Below are 16,803 nucleotides of genomic sequence, written 5' to 3'. Positions count from 1 at the left end.
CACCTTCATGAAAAATTTATTTTCCTGGACTGTGAGGTGATGAGATCTAGGATCCCCCCTTCCCCATGAGCACAAACCAATGCTCAGAACTCCTTGTACAATGTGTAACAGTATCCAAACTTTATTATTCTGCTCATCTCCAGGCAAGCAACAATACAGGGAAGGGGTGAGACAGGATTGTTGTGGGAGGCAGGGAGGGCTCTGATGGCTGCAGCTCTGTGCTCACAGGGCTGCTGGTGCTGGCACAGCTTTCCCTGGCTGCCCTGGGCACAGCAGCAGCAGCAGCAGCTTCCCAGCCTGAGTGGGGAGCCATCCATGGTGACAGCCCAAGAAATGGGGACTGTGACCCCTCCTCCTGCTGACAGCACCAGGGTGCCTCTACAGCAAGAACTAATTTGTTACAGCAACCTGGTTGAGTTTTTGACTCAAGAATAAGAGAATCCCTCTAATGCCATAAGCAAAAACCAGATGTGTTTCCCACCCTTGCTATTTCTGTATTTTACCCCCTACCTTTGCTGATATATCTGTTTTGGCAGCAAAGATCTCTCACTGCAGGTGCCTGCTTTAAACACTGAGCTGATTCTTGTTTCCCTGTGAAATGCTGTCTGCAGGTGAAGCTCTCCATGCCAATCCCTGCATTCCAGGCCTCCAGCAACAGCTACAGGAGCTGCTGAAGCTGCAAAGGAAAAGGCACAGGGAGAACTCAACACAGAAGTTTCATTCCTACAGTTTGCACCCCAGCTCTGCTGTGCTCTTGAGGGAGATTGGTTTCATTTCCTCAGCATCTGCAGCAGAGGAACAGCAGGAGAGAATGGAGGGGAGTAAAACCCCAACAGTCAATGCCCAAGTGTCACACACACACTTGCTCTGCATGAAAGCACACAAATATTTATTTCCTAGTTTGTAGAAGCTCAGCTGGGCTCCATCAGCTCCTCTGTGTGCTCCCAGTCCTGGAGGATGCCCAGGGAGCTCTGGCACCAGGACTGAAGCCTCTCCTGCAGGCTCCCAGGGCCACCCAGCTCCTTACAGAAAAGGCACCTGCAGCATCACATCCTCCCAAATCCAGAAAGCCAAATGTGCACGAGTGGGGAATGTGCTGTGGTTCCAGCTGTGTCCTTCCCTCCAGTGCAGGAATCCTGGGAACACAATCAGGTGCTCTCCAGGTAACAGTGCCTAAATTTACCTTCATCAGAGCAAACAGCATCTGATGCTCCCTCAGCACATCCAGATTGGAAAGCCAAAGGCAGATTTCTTTTTTAAAAAATCTCCCTTCCATTAATTTTTTCACAGAAATATATAATATATATATTTTATATATTTATATATATAATTTTACTAATACTAAACATGTACTTAAGTTACATATTAGCCTGTATTTCTTTTAACTACTTCACACAATGAGTAGAAACAAAAAAACAATAAACCTGTAGCCCAAACAGGGCCTGAAATTAACAAAGTAAAAATTCCAAACTGTGACAAAAACATACTTACATTAACCAGCATTGAGAACTTCAATACCAGAAGCAGAATCTCATTTTGCACTTCCACTCTGGCAAGCTCTAAGCCTCAGCTGAGTGATTCTGAGAAAAAGCTCATTTTGTTTTTTCTGCTCATCAAAGGCAACAGTTTAGTGATTTGGTTCACAGGAGACCATTTATTGCCAACTCGAAGTGTTCCAAAAACACGCCACCTTTTCTGCTTGGGCTGTTTGGGTTTGCTTTTTTCCTTTCCCCCCCTCCAGATTAGGCAAGAGTTTAAAAAAAAAGTGTAATTACAATTTCAATAGTGACTTCTTCTAACTTCTCAAGCATACCTCATCAACAGGATATACAGTACAGTTCAGAAGAGTAAACATTTGTAAAAGGAAGCAGACAACTTTTTCAACCAACAGACACAATTTCTTGCTGTATTTATGCTGAACTCTCCTTTGAACATGGACAGGTTATGAAGTTAGTTTTCTTCTTCAGAACAACGTGGACACAGGACTGGTACAAGCCAGGCTGCTTTGGCTGCTGCTGAGGTTAAGGACAGCTCTGGAGCCGTGGTCCTGCCATCCATCCATCCCTTCATCATCTGGCGTAGCGCTTAATGTAATCTTCCACTTTATTCCGAAAGTCCTCCTGCAGGGAAGCACAGCTCTGTTAGCCAGGCACAGCAGGGATGGGCTCACAGGGGAATGTGCCCCTGGCAGGAGCCCTGAACCCTTACAATGAGTGCTCTACAGCAATGGAATCAAGGGGACACTGGGGAATCAAGTGGGGAAAATCTGCCATCACCAGCTACAGCTTAGGTGCATGTAGGAGCTGCAGTGAGGGACGTGGGACTCCAGGGGCTCTCCAAAATCCAGGGTGGTGGGCAACAGAGCCTGTGCCTACAGCTGTCAGCTCCAGCTGCAGGCAGCCCTGGAGACCCTGAGTTTAGGTTACATTGCATTTTATACTTTTCATTTGGTTACAATGCATTATATACTTTGCTGAGCATCTTAATACAGTAGAACCCATCTATACCTTAACATTTATCTATAGCCCATCATAACTACTATAATTACCATATTCATGTTACTGTTCTCCAATCACTAAAAGTCAGCACATTACAGTTTAAGCTAGAAGTGTTTTTTCCGTTTTCTTGCAGTAGAAAATTCTGAGACCTTTTTCTACTTGCAACATTTGCTGACTTGTTTGCCTGTGCTCTCTTTCTGCTTGGTAAAAACATCTTGTGTGAGGTGGGTTTATCCTTTGCTCTAAGTCATAAAAACCCCTTCTAACTCACACACCCTTTGCCTCCTTGGTTATCCAGTAAGACTGGCTCAGCAATTCTTTTCTTCTATATCAAAACTTGCTTCCATCTCTATTCCTTCTTCAGACTCTACATTCAAAAATCTTTCTGCTAAGCATCCATATCTGTGAGACTTGCTTGTCAAACTTTCATCCTTTTCAACAGGTGCACACACACTGCCTGCTATTCCATAACCTCTGTATCCAGGGAAAACCAGAGAGTTCTGGTGGTTTGTGCTTATAAAGCACAGAGATGCTAAGCAAGAAGAAATTCTGACATGGTGTGATGCCTGTGCAAGCAGGGATGCCAGGCAGACACCACATTCCTGCCAAGTTATTCTGTGCCATTCACATTCTCTGAAAAAATCCCTTCACCCAGGATTTTTCACCTGGGAAGCTGGGAAGCCTCAGAGAAAAGGAAAACCATTCTTCTCTCATTTGCTTCTCCTGTGCTGTGCTCATGTGGAATGTGTTTGGGGATTGTTCACCCACAGGTGATTGTTCCATTGGGTTCTGCTGTGAGTTGTTTTGGCTCTTTGGCCAATCAGGGCCAAGCTGTGTCAGACTCTGGAAAGTCAGGAATTTTCATTATTATCTTTTTAGCATTCAGTAAGTATCCTTGCTGTATTCTTTAGTATAGTATTATATATAATATAGTATTATAAAGTAATAAATGAGCCTTCTGAGAACATGGAGTCAGATTCATCATTCCTGCCTTCATTGGGACATTCCCTGCAAATAAAATATTATTCTCACAGGCTGGTATTAAATATGTTCCACTCAAACACACCAAGGGCCCTGTGCTCCAGAGTGCATTCTACTGGATTTCCTGCTCCCATTTTTGTCTGGTGCTGGAATACAAAGTAGGAAAATCTGGGAAATGTATGTACTCACATCTGTTAAAAAAGAAAACAACTAAAAAACCAATGCATGCAGTAGATGAGGAGGTTTTGAAGACTGTCCTGGTACACTGGAGATGCCTGGAGAGCAGAGGCCATGGAAGCACTGAAATCCTCTGCCAAGGCTCTGCTTTTACAGGGAAGGGCACAAAATCCCCCTGCCATGACCTGTGGGATCATAGCAAGGCTTCAAACAATGTCACTTGTCAGCTCCAGGTTTGCCAATACACAAAATGATGCCTTTCAAAAACATGCCAAGTGTTTTGGCACAGACCACCCAGAGCTGGACATCAGGCACACCAGGAAGGGGCACTAATATGACCTTTTTGCCTCAGTCAAGCTTCAAACACATCAATGATATTTCCCTGGCTCCAACACCACACTTCTAACACTTGAGATCAGCTCCCTTTGTGAAGGTTTGGGTTTCTGCTGCTGAGTGAAAGGATAAAGGTTATCCCGTGGTTCAAATCCAAAAGGATCAAAGCAAACCTATGATCCATGAGAAACTGTGGTTTCACTTTTCAGCTGGATCAAGTTGCATCACAGATATCCATAAAAGTGCAAAGTGCTCAGAATCTCAACAGTTTAAAATGCAGTTTAAGGCCAGAAATCCTGTTACAAACAGGGCTGCAGAAATCCCACTCCTCCTCAGGAACAGGCTGCCTGCTCTTTTGGGGTGAAAGAGCAGCTATTTGGGTCCAATGTGGCACCTCCTAAAGGCAACAGTGTGTGTAGTGACTTTGCCACTCTGCTGCAAGCACACCCATTTCCACACTCATCCAACTGCATGCTGTGTTTAAAATGCTGTGTTTTAAAAGCTAATGCCATCTCCAGCTGCAGTCAAATTCCCAAACCCAGGGAATTCCAACCCACAGATGCAGGTTATGATGGCTGTGGTGGAAACTGAACTCACTGAGGGCTTCTTGCACATTGTTTCCTGTGGGAAATGGATTTGGAGAGAACTCTCAAAGGCTGACAGAAGGCTCACATATCTGTATGTAAACTTTGGGATAAGAAATGCTGACTTAGAAATGCCATGGAATAGGGCAGACATTGAGAGAGAAATGGAGCTAGAAACAAGTTTCAAAGGATGGCCTTGCAAATAAGACTGGATACTTGGGAGAAATAAAACTATAAAAGATGCATTGTAGTGGGAGCCACGAGGGGTAATTTTAGATTATTGGCTTTAAGGCATTTACAGCATGGTGTGGCAAAAGCTGATAGGCCAAGAAACACTTACAGTGTATTATAATTAGAAAATAGTTGAATGTATTGTAATTAAAAAATAGTTGGCCTCTGATTGTGATAACATGAATTATAACATCTGTATTGTCTCACCCTTCTCATGAGACTGAAAATAGAATGAAAGTTTTTAAATGCCTCTCAGTTGCCCCATCTCTGGTCAGAAAAGGGCATAATCCAAGAGTTTCCCACTCCTGTGTTTCTCCAAAAGATGGATGACTACAAGCAACTGAGCCCAGGGCTGGGAACCCCCCTGGACACACACAGAGCTGTACAATAGCCAAGGGCAGGGCAGTGCAGGCAGCTCAGAGCACCCCTGGCTATTCCCTCTGTCCCTTTATGAGCTGTTACACAGGGAAATGGGCTCTCAGCAGGGAAGGCAGAAGGCTCCAGAAAGGCTCCCTGTCACTCCCAAGGAGCTGATGGTGTTGGCAGGATGCATTCACAAGGTGCTCTGTGTGTGTGTGAACAGGAGGGGCTCAGCCCAGAGCTGCCGTGTTCCATCCTCTCCTGCCATATGGCTCAGCACCTCCTCATTAATGGGGGGCACTTCTCTCTGGGCACAGCTGCTTATGTGCAACACTGAATAATCAGAAGCAAAATAATTCAGCAGAGCAGGATGTACCCTGCATTATAAAGAGGCAAAATGCTGCTAGAAATGAGAAGGGAAAGGAGGATTCATAACATCCCTTCAAGGATGTAACATGTCCCACAGAAAGTGCCCTCTGTGTTTAAACAAAGATCTTTTGTTTGTACAAAGAGGTTTCATAAATAACCATTATATGAATAAACATATAAAATTAACAGGGCAGGGGACAGTGATTTTAAAGGGATAAAGAGAAGGTTTCCTTTCAGTGGAAACTTCCTGCACACAAGAGAAGCACAGCTGCAAAAGGGAAGCCCTGGCACCACCAGCCCCTCACAGTGCAAGGAGCCTGAGTGCCAAAGATGGAAGAGGAATTTCCCAAAAATGGCATCCTGCAACAATGGAAGGAGAGCCTCCACAAAGGCAGCATCATTCAGAATCCTCCAAGTCATTTATAAACCCTTCATGGACACAAGGCAGCATCATTCAGAATCCTCCAAGTCATTTATAAACCCTTCATGGACACAAGGCAACTGGTTCTGGTGCTGACTTCAGGCTAAAATAGCTCCAAAGCCAAATTGGACACCAGAACTCAGGTGAATTTTTAAGGTTAGTCAAAATTTATGGGGCTTTGTTATTTTGAAGAGAGATACAGCAACAGCCAAACCTTCACAGACTGGCCACAGATGTGGTCTAAAATTACTAAATTACTAATTACTAAAAGCATCTGCTGTAAATCCACACTGGGAGAGTGATCAGAGAGGCTGTGCACAAGGGCCTGGAGTGACAGGGAAGGGAAGAATGGCTTCAAACTGACAAAAAATAGGTTAAAATTGGGTATTAGGAAGAAATTCTTCTCTGTGAGGGTGGTGAGGCCCTGGCACAGGGTGCCCAGAGAAGCTGTGGCTGCCCCTGGATCCCTGGCAGTGCCCAAGGTGAGCCTGGACAGGGCTTGGATCAACCTGGAACAGTGGAAGGTGTCTCTGCCATGGCAGGGGTGGGATGGGATGAATTTTAGGGTCCCTTCCAACCCAAACCATTCTGGGGTTCTGTAACTGTATTTAAGAGCACTTGGGGGAGGATCTGTAGAGCCTCAATCCCAGAAGAGAGTTCCATGGTGCCCTTTCAAGAGGCATGGTGAAACACACACCCAAGAACCAGGCACTGTTTCAAAAACTGACATTTGACCTCATTTGGCAGCTCTGGGAGAAGAGACTTCATTTTTTCAACTGTTTATACTGCACCAAGTTATGCTTATTAACTGCTTGTCTTTTATTAAGCTTTTAATTTGTAATTTGCTCAGTAATCCAAAGCAAACACAATATTTTGGTGACAGCTACCAGAGAAGCCTGGAAAAGTTCTGATGGAAACTTTCCCTAGGGAATCTTCTTTATTTATTTAAAACAAATTATGTATAAGCATTACCCAGAAATAAAATTTTATAAATAGGTATTAAAAAAAATCCAAAAATCCAAAGCAGATTTAGCTCATTTGTTAGCCCTAACATACTCACTAGTGGTACACCCTGCACTGTTTGGCCAGTCCCTGTGCACTTTAACACATCTGTCCCCTCACTGTGATTACAACCATGATATTGTGATGAATTTATGATCTACCTCCACATCCTTTAGATCCACAATCCTTTAAAATTCCAGTGAAAACAGAAAATGATCACAGATAATTGCTCCTGCCCTTCCCTCTTCTGTGCTAGCAATCATAACAGTAGTAATTCTTTCTTTTAAAGCAGCTCTACTTTAACAGAACATTATCTCAACCCAGCATTTATCACCAAGGTGAAATTCCAAATACCCTCTGCTAGGTCCTGACTTGTGGCTCTTTGCAGTGATCAGCAAAGGGGGCTCTGAGCAGCAGCAAAATGGCATTTATTACTCAGTGCAGGCTTTAGGATTTAATAACCACGCAGATCTACCCATTAGCCCTATGAATTATACTGAAAGGCACCTTTTCTTTCTTTCCCCCTTGCAGAAACAATAAGTACTCACACCCATCAACCCCCACACATCCCCTCCCATTTAAGGAGCTGAATGAAACCTTTGAGTAGTACAGAAATCTCAAGTATGAGGTGTTTTTTTTTACAATTCTCGTTCCTGCCTTGCTCTCATTTCTCTCTCATTGTTTTATTCAGCTCAGTCTCTACAGGATGTGAAGAGTTTTCCAAGCTCTGTAATTAAATTTTAGTTCTCTGAAGAAAGAGAGGAGTAGGGGGTGAAAAACCTGCACAAAGGAATCTCCCACAAGCTCTCTGCTTAGCAGGTGCATCACATCCATTTCCATGGATCCCAACTGTGATTTTAAAATCCAGTGATCCCAACTTCAGATTTTAAAATTCTCCTAGACACCAAGCCACTGTCATTTTGCAAAATGATGAGGAAATGCTTTAGCAGATTTCTTAGTAGCCAAGTCATAAGGAAGGGAAAGAAAAGGTAAGTTTTTTACTGCAGGGGGAAAAAAAAACAACCAAAGCCAGAACACACCACTGCTGGTATTTGGAAAAGAGCAGCATTGTGAGGAAGAAGATAAAGACTAAGGTTTGAATTTATTTTTAATTTTTTTTTTTTTTTTAGTATCTGGACACAGAGTTAGGTTACAGAATTGGTGTGGGAAGCACTGACCTGCCTGCCAGGACAGAGGGAAGCTGCAGATACCTTCCACAGACACAGCAATTCATTGACACACCGAACACATCTGCACATTTGTTTGAGATTTCACATCTTAAGCAGAAACCATTTCCCTCAAGCTTCCACAAATTTTCTGCTGTCTGGAGAAAGATAAAGGGAGAGAAGAACTCTCTGAAGTTCCTAGAGGAGGAGCAGGCTATGGGTGAGATAAATACACCTAAATCCTGTTGGTGCAAAGGCAAGAGAACTGAGCCAGATGGGGAGAGCCAAGCAGCTTCCCAAAGGAAACTGTGCCCTGGATCAGATGCAAGGAATGGAAGGAGAGTCTCCAAAAAGACAGGATCATTCAGAATTCTCCAAGTCATTTTATAAACCCCCTGGGGCTTGATGGAGAGGGAGGACAGGTCTCTTATTGCCATTTAACATTTCACCTGTGCTGCTGAAAACAGAAAATGGGAATGAGCCCAGGGAGCAGAGACTGCTCAGGAGCTCAGGAGCCTCCTCTGCTCCTCCAGGGCTGGCCCAGGCTGTGGCAAAGGGTTACACAAAAGGAAAATAACCTGAATTATCCCAATTCCTCTGAGGCCAGCCTCCTGTGAGCTGCACACACACTTCCACCCTTGAGGATGCCCCTCATTGCCAAGAGAGGCTCTGTCCCTGGGCTGCAGGATCTGCTGGATGAATCACAAGCCCAGAGGAAACGGGAGCAGCCTGGCTCTGGCCAGGGGTTCTGCAAGCTCTGCTCCAGGAGATGATGTTCAAACCATCCTGACAGGGCAGGTGAGGCTCCCAGAGCTCAGACTCCCTGGGAACAGCCCTGCCATATGTTCCCTTTCAAAAGCCAAGATGTTCCTAAAGGATGCAAAGCAAAGATTCCTTTTAAGCCACTCAGCTGCCTGAAGCATCTAAAACAAAAGCTTTTTAAAACATCTGCATTTCTTCCACATTACCTCAGCAAATCAAACCATCTGCAAAAGCTTAATCAAACTCTGCTGAACCTGAGAGAGGCTCCATCCATAATCCAAGTGTTATGGAAGATGGGGAATGGTTGCTATAAATACTTGCAGCATTAGAGAAGTAATGCTTTTCCTATTTACATCTGTTAGCACAATTAGCAGCTGTGCTGTTGCTCATTTGCACATGCCACTTAATGCACTTTGTGCTGGCTGGGAAAAGCTTTCAAAGGCTGCTACAAGGACACAGAACATAAACTAGGGAGGCAATCCAAGAAAAACCCCAGTGCAGCTCTGTACATGCAGAAATGCTGCAGAAAAACAAAGATGTGTTCTGCCATGGCTGCCAGGGTTTCAGTGAGAACAACAAACACCAAACAGGGAGCTTGGGGGAGCAGAGGAAGTGAAGGATTCACTGCAATAAATATGGAGATAAATAAATGCAATGACTCACAGGGAGAATTGTTATGAAAAGATGTTTTTGGACTGGGATGGAACTGTTGTTCTTAATAAGCCATTAAGCTGTAATCAGAGAGTAATAAAAACCCCACAACAAAAGTTAAACAGCTTCCAAAAAAACCACATCAAGCTTGAAAGCCTTTTGGGACCACATTCTTTTCCAGTGTGGTAAAAGCTTGGAAAGCTGAGGTTAGCCAGAGGTAAAGATCTACTTCAGCTCCTCAGATACACCTTGTGGGTGCATTTAATTAAAAGAATTCTTCAGTGTTTCATAAGAACTCCAGAAGAAATCTGGGAAGAGACACTTGATTCAGCAGCCAGGAATAAATCTGTGTTTCTTCTTTCACCTGAAGGAGGTTAAAAGCACCATCACACTTTCCTCACTGCAGTTTGTACTGTTATAAATAAAAAGCAGTGTTCACACAAATATTTGGAAACAGGAAGAGAGATTGCAGGATGTCAAGGGCTGTGCAGGGCCATCCATTTGAACCAGGGGATGGGGTTAAGTGGGAAACCTCATGCTAGACCAAGGACAGAGAGATCCCAGCCCAGAGGAACCAAGCACAGCAAGGATGAGCTGTGCCAATTTAAGCAACAGCATTGACTCAAATGTTCTACAATGCAAACAACATAAAAAATGAGGTCCTGGCAAAGGCAGCTTGGAGCACACATGGTGAGAGCCAGCTCTGTTTGTGTCCCTGTCATGACCAGGATGAGCAGCCCTTCTGCTCTCTACCCTTCCCTGAGCTGAGAGCCTTCAACAAGAGCTTCTGACAAAGTCTGACACTGAACAGGCTGAAAATGAAAACTTCAATTTACATCCTACATTCTTGGACCTAGACCAGAAATCAAAAGCCTGAAAAGTTCCTGGTTTTAAATCAGTACTTATTTACAGTTTCTATGGGTATGAAGTAGCTGTATCACCCCAAACTGTTTTCTGACACAGCCTTGGATCTCACCATAAACTCTCAGGAACTTCCCTTTTCTCACTGTAATTTCTCACTAGGAAAGACTGTGACCTCCCAAACTTCACATCAGAGTAATACCAAAATCGTGTGGAGGAGTTGAAAATGAGAAATACAGTCTGAAGATGAACTGAAAACAACAAAAAATGGCAAGAGGTAATCCAAGGAGATGTTATGAAAAGCAGAGCAGAATGCAGGCAAGCAGAGCAGCTAGTGTGACAAAGTCCATAATTTTACAGTGATTTATATAATGTCACTCTTTCTGTATGCCTTGAGAATTAATAATTCACAATGAAGAAGCAGTACTTCAAAGCCTTGACCTCAATTACTTCTACAGCAATTTTAACAGCATATCTTGCTCCAATGTTGGGAGTAAGAGCCAGCAGCACTGAAAATGAAAAAAATCAGAGTTGCACAAAATCCCCTAAAAATTCATATATGCAGCAGTGTGCCCACTAATTACTTCAGATGTGGCTAAATAGGGAAGAGGAAAAAAGACAAGAGCAAGTAAAAGCACGTGATCAGTAGGAAGCAATGGAACAGCCTGTGGTGTTTGAATAAAGCCTCACTCAGTGTGCAGGAGTCTGGAGCCCCTGCAGCCAGGGAATGCCTGGCACAGGCAAGAAAGGGCTTTGGCATGCAGAGACAGCAGAATGTGAGTGCTCACAGAGGGGCAGACTCATTCTGGGCACATTCCCTGGCATTCTGCACCCCCTCAGGGCTCTGCTCTGAGCTGGGTGTGCCACAGAGCCCACCTGGAGCTGTCCTGGCTCTCTGCTGCTGCTGCTGCTGCCAGTTTTGGTGACAGCCACAGAACTGATGTAAAGACTGTGCTGCTCTGTCACATCTGATGGGATGTGTGTGTTTAAAAGCTCTGGGGACTGAGGGGGAGGCTGGCATGAGGGACAGGTGGGTGGCATCACTGCATCAACCTTGTTCCTCTGCCAAAAACAAACCCTACAAAGCAAAGCCATCGCCAAAGTTCACTTCAGTGACACTGGGAAATGAACCTGCTCCAAGGCTGAGCTCAGCAGGCCATGAGCAGTGGCAAAGAGTCACTGCCATCCCCAGAGGTGACTCTGGAAAATTCCTCCTGGAAATGTCTCAAGGATGAAGTGCTGGAAAAGCTACAGAGCAAACACCCCCTCTAATGTGATTCAGAATCATTTCACTTGGTTCTGCTGGTCATGAGCAAGAGAACAAAGAAATGTTTCTAGCACGTCCTTTAATTTGCATTCCACTAAAATGTAAGATTATTTTCATGGAACCTGACAGCTGCCTTGCCAAGTTTTCCAGAGGCTCCTTACTTTCATCATTATCCATAATTTTATATTTCTTCAAATTATTCTGCTGCTGTTACAAGACTATCAGACTGACAGACTCCAACTTTCATCAGAGAAGTGAAAGGATAGAAAACAGAAAAGCTTTAAAAGCAACAGTAGCACTGGGCTGACACATCTGTACACAGCACAGATGCACCAAACACAAGAACATTTTGTTAAATCTTTGTTAAATCTTCTTCACAGTTTTTAGTCTTGGGGTATGGAGGAGAAAACATCAGGCTTGTCAACTCAGTATTTCCTTGACCCTCAGCTCCACAGAAGTCCTTCTGTTCCACACCTAATTGCTGTTATCTTGTACTTCAGTATGTTCAAGAGCACATTGTTTAGTTTATAATATATGGAGGGATTCCCCTCCTTCCCCTGGGCAATTACATTTCTACAATCTAGGAAACTTCAATCAAAAATTTACTTTAAACCTGAAGTGCCCTGCAGTTCTGAATCTCTCCCCACTCAAACTAATTGGCATTTAATCACATTAAATTGACTGCTTCTAAGGCTAAGGCATCAACTTTCTTTTCCTTTTCATCTATTTCAGCAACTATCTGTACTACAAGGATATTACCACCCTGATGACAGCTTTTGCTTCTCTTTTGGAAGAGATGGCCACAGACTTTAATCCCACATGAGTGAAAATTTCCCTTCAGCCCAGGAATTATAGCTGGGCCTGCCAGCAGAACACAGGAAATAAATCACTGGAAATAAATAAAGTGGCCACTCATCCTAAACCACTGCCAGCCATGAAGAGCAGCTCTCCCCTGAGCAGCACAAGGAGAATGGTTTAAAAACCCTTTCTGTCAGTGTCAGAGGCTTCCCAGGAGAGGGTGGCTTAGAGCCCCTTGCCAAACACTCTTTACTCTCTTTAGCACAAGGCTGGAGGGCTGAAGTTTCCAAGATGCAACAGAGAAAAGCCCTGGGATGTAACAGAATGCAGCTCAGCACTGATTCGAGCCGCAGGCCAAGCTCAGTTCTGACAACCAGAGACAAGAATTTATTTTGCAGGCAGATTTAAAGAATAAAAAGTAAAATGTCAAGATATAAAAACTGGTTGCTCCTTCCCTTGTGCATTTTAGCTTATCTGGGCAACAGGAACCTTTGGCACCTGTGAGCACAAAGGGCAGCACAGCAGAGCAAAGTGGTCTGGGTTTATTCCTACAAAAGTGATCCTGTCAGAGCACAGATAAATCAGGTGAGAGAGGCTGTCTGTGGAGGAACATCACAGCAAGGAAAGGATAAGGAACAGAATGCAATTTAAATGTCAGGCTGTTAATCCAGGACTAAGATGATCCAAATGAATGCCCAGCCTCCCACTGCTCCATTGTCCTACCCTGGGTGAATCATTTCCCTCTCCACAGCACTCCAATTCTCATCAACAAACTTCCAGCAGCTCTCCAGCCTTGAAATTTAGTTTGGTTGCCCAGCACTGCAATTTGTGGACATCAGATCCTATTCTATTCACACAAAAATAAGTGTCAAGCCTACAAATTCTGGAGTAAACCAACATTAAGCACTTCATGATACTAAAAATAAAACAGCCACCTATTTTTGTTTAAAGCTGTTTTTCAGTTTATAACAAAAGATAAATAAAAGATAAATGAAATCACTTACAATGACTGCTGAACACTAAAAGGAAAATCAGTACAAGATGAAAAGCATGGCTTGCCTGCAGCCAATGAAGAAAAAACCCCAAATTTACAGTGGAAAAACACCAATTTTCATTCCTGATGAAGAAAGTAAACTCTTAAACCAAAGGATCATCTTTTTTGCCACCTGTTAAATCTGTCAGTGTTACCTACATATTTAAACTTTGCTGACAGACATCTGTGAGTTTTCAGAGAATATCAAAACCAGAATATTCCAAATTCACCCAGTTTACTGGTGAGACCTGGTTTATTCTCTCCCCTCATATTAAAAGAAATCCCCATTTCTTTTTCCAGAGGGATTTCAGCCCAGGGCTTCAGAAGCTCAATGCCACTGAAGAATCCAAAGCAGCTGTTGTTTTGTGCAGCAAGCCCTGCAAGGGCTGGGGGAGTTAAAAGGGCTGGTTTGGAGTTGAGGGTTATGTTAGATGGTGCAGGAATCTGAGAACCCCTGAGCTCCCATTTCACTGCTGGGGAGCACACACCCCAACAGGATCCTCTGGCCAACTTCTTTCTGTTGCTGCAGCTAAATAAAACATAACAACAGCAATTGCCCAGTCCTGCAGGATGAAATCTCTGCACTCCAAGCACTCAGAGTGCCTGACCAGAGGCTTTGCCTCATCACAGGAGGGCTCATGTGATAAGCACCATCCTTCTGACACTCCCAGGTGAAGAAACCCAGGGGGATCTCTGAACACACAGGGCTAGTCAATTGTTCCTGCAGAACTTGGACCAAGGCTGATTTTTTCCCAGTGCTAAGACAAAATCTGCCAAAATTAAAGTGGCTGCCCCATCCCTGGAAGTGTCCAAGGAGCACCCAGGGACAGAGGAAGGTGTCCCATGGCAAGAGGTGGCACTGAATGCTCTGGAGGGTTCCCTCCAAACCCCACCACTCTGTGACTCACATGGAAATAAACTTGGAGCTTACATGCTAAATGTTTTACTACTGAAATAAAGATCTTTCAAGGCAGCAGGAAAAAAAACAAAAAAAACCAAAAAAAACTATTTTGGCTTGGTAGCTTTGTTACTGAATTATTCACACTGGTGACAAGGCAGGCAGGACATGATGACAAGCTGAATTTTCACACAGGTTCCTTTCAAGTCTGCCAGCACAGGCAGGAGTCCATGGAAAAGCCCCAGTCCCTGACAACACCTCACTTGGCAGCTGAAACCAATCCCCTTCTTTCCTGTCACTTTGTCAGAATGAATGCAGCCCTAACCCAGGCAAGCACCAGCACTGTGCCAGAAATAAATTCCAGAAAATCTTCTTTATTGTTGATTTCTCACTCCTTTATGCCACGTTCAAGAGGTCAAACTTTGATGCTTTGGTTTTTTAACCCCTCAAAAATAATCCAGCTCAATCTGTTCATGCTTTATGAGCACCTTGTACACCCAGAACATTGCTCCTCCAGCAGCAGCTCAAACACCATAATAATAAAATACTTTTAAAAACTACATTCAAGGAAATGTTTTTGAAGCATTTTCTCTGTTCTAAAGCAAATTTTCCAGCTGCCTTGAGTCATCACTAAACTTGACATTTGAGCTTAAAAAATGGTAAGAGTAATTATCAGAACTCTTCATGTATCACTGTCACTGTTTGAATACAGAACTTCACTGGATATGTTTGGAGAAAAATTCCAGCTGGCTGTGATGGGAAACCATTGGCAAGGGTGAAAAGCCTGACAAGAGAACTGGGCTAAAAATAATGAGTGAATGAAAGAAATGAGCATTATTTCTTAAAAATTCCTTAGGGAAGGCATTAGAGAAAGCAGTTTGCCATTAAAATCCCTTGGAGTGCATTCCCTGGCTGCAATCCAATAAAGAAACATTCAGACAGAAACATGATATCAGCTTGGGTCATGGAGGTATTTGACTTTTGAGCCACCCGTGTGCTTTGAATACTTTGCAAAACTAAAGCATTTCAATTTTCTGTTTCTTCAGGGACCACTACCCACCAGAGAACACAGATTATCCACAATTATCTGGAAAATAAAATGCCTGTTTAGAGCTATTTCTAATGCTTTTTACCACAAATAACATCTCTGAAATGCACAGTGACAGGATGCAGCATCCACAGCCCATGAAATTTTGGTTATTATACTTTATATTCTCTAACTGTTTTATATAGAAAATGTATTTTAGAGAATCTTGGACAATTTTGGTGACTGCTATCCAAACAAGATGTTTTGCACCCAAATTGGCCAACAATTACTACAGATCAGTGGATAATATTTCTAACTCCCAGACAGATTTAAGCCTCAAGGAATTAAGCCATAAATAAACTGAAAAATACCAGAATCTAAGCAGTCTGGAGGTAAGAAGTGGCAAGGAAAAGACCTGATGTCTTCTGAACAGGAAAAAACCTGCTAAATATTCAAATATGCCTTTGAAATAAAAATTATAAAGACAGAAGAGGTACAACAGAGAAACAAAGAAGCTACTGTAAGATCACTTAAATAAATTACTTTAAACCAGGAGATATGAGGAAGAAATACAGATAATGAATATTTTCTTCCCCAAATTTCCAAGTTGAATTTTATTTTAGGTTATTTTTTTGCCTGCTTAGAGGATCCTGTGGCACTGGCATTCACAGGATGCTTTTCATTCAGATGTATCAAAGAGCATTTCAATCAGACTGATCTCCTGAGATAGGAAATCACATTAACAGAAGAAAACTAACTTCATCAACATGATCAATGATGAGACAAAACAGAATCCAAATCTGAAGGCATTATTTAGTTTCAAATACTTCTCTTCAGCTCTACAGAAAAATGGAATTTGAAGGGAGGCTGAAATCCAAATGTAATTATGTCCTTATTATGTATGAGCACAGAAATACAAAGCCAGGAGGATGAAAGCACAGCTGGCCAGGACTTCACTTTGGAGGAGTCTTTAGGAGGATGAGATCTGAAATGACACAGAGGCAGTGAGCTCTGGGACTCTTTAGCTGTCTGAAGGCAGCAGCAGTGCAAGGAGAGAATTACTGCAAACTTCAGCAGGGATAAAAGACCCCAAATCTGCCCCCTCAGATTAATAACTCAGAGAAGAAAGCACCAGGAATAACTCAGAGAAAGCACCAGGCTCTCAGATTGGGGTTGGATAAAACTTGAGGTGGGACACAGGGACAGGAATCCCTCTCCTCTTGGAGATGTGCTTCCCAGGCCAGACCTGAAGTGTCTGATTAAAAACAACAAAAACAACCAACAAGGAGGAAATCACTCTTGGCTAAACAAGTTTTACAATCCCAAGCTGCTGCTGCTGCTTCCTGATGGCTCCAGAACTGAGGAGGCTGTGCTGGGCAAGTGG

The 16,803-nt window shown here is 43.3% G+C and overlaps 1 protein-coding gene across 1 annotated transcript in view; it reads right to left on the bottom strand.

Annotated features, from left to right (window-relative positions):
* Nucleotides 1–93: 93 nt before the first annotated feature.
* The window catches only part of UBE2F (ubiquitin conjugating enzyme E2 F (putative)), a 61,808-nt gene continuing 45,098 nt past the window's right edge, over nt 94–16,803 (bottom strand). Inside the window, exon 10 of the mRNA XM_063162669.1 lies at nt 94–2,120. Coding sequence (XP_063018739.1) covers nt 2,070–2,120 — 51 coding nt within the window. The 3' untranslated portion in view covers nt 94–2,069. The remainder of the gene's footprint in view (nt 2,121–16,803) is intronic.

The sequence above is a fragment of the Melospiza melodia genome, chromosome 8, assembly GCF_035770615.1.
Source record: "Melospiza melodia melodia isolate bMelMel2 chromosome 8, bMelMel2.pri, whole genome shotgun sequence".
In the NCBI taxonomy this organism is placed as follows: domain Eukaryota; kingdom Metazoa; phylum Chordata; class Aves; order Passeriformes; family Passerellidae; genus Melospiza; species Melospiza melodia.
Note: the sequence above shows the minus strand (reverse complement) of the source record. Positions and strands in the feature narration are given on the sequence as shown.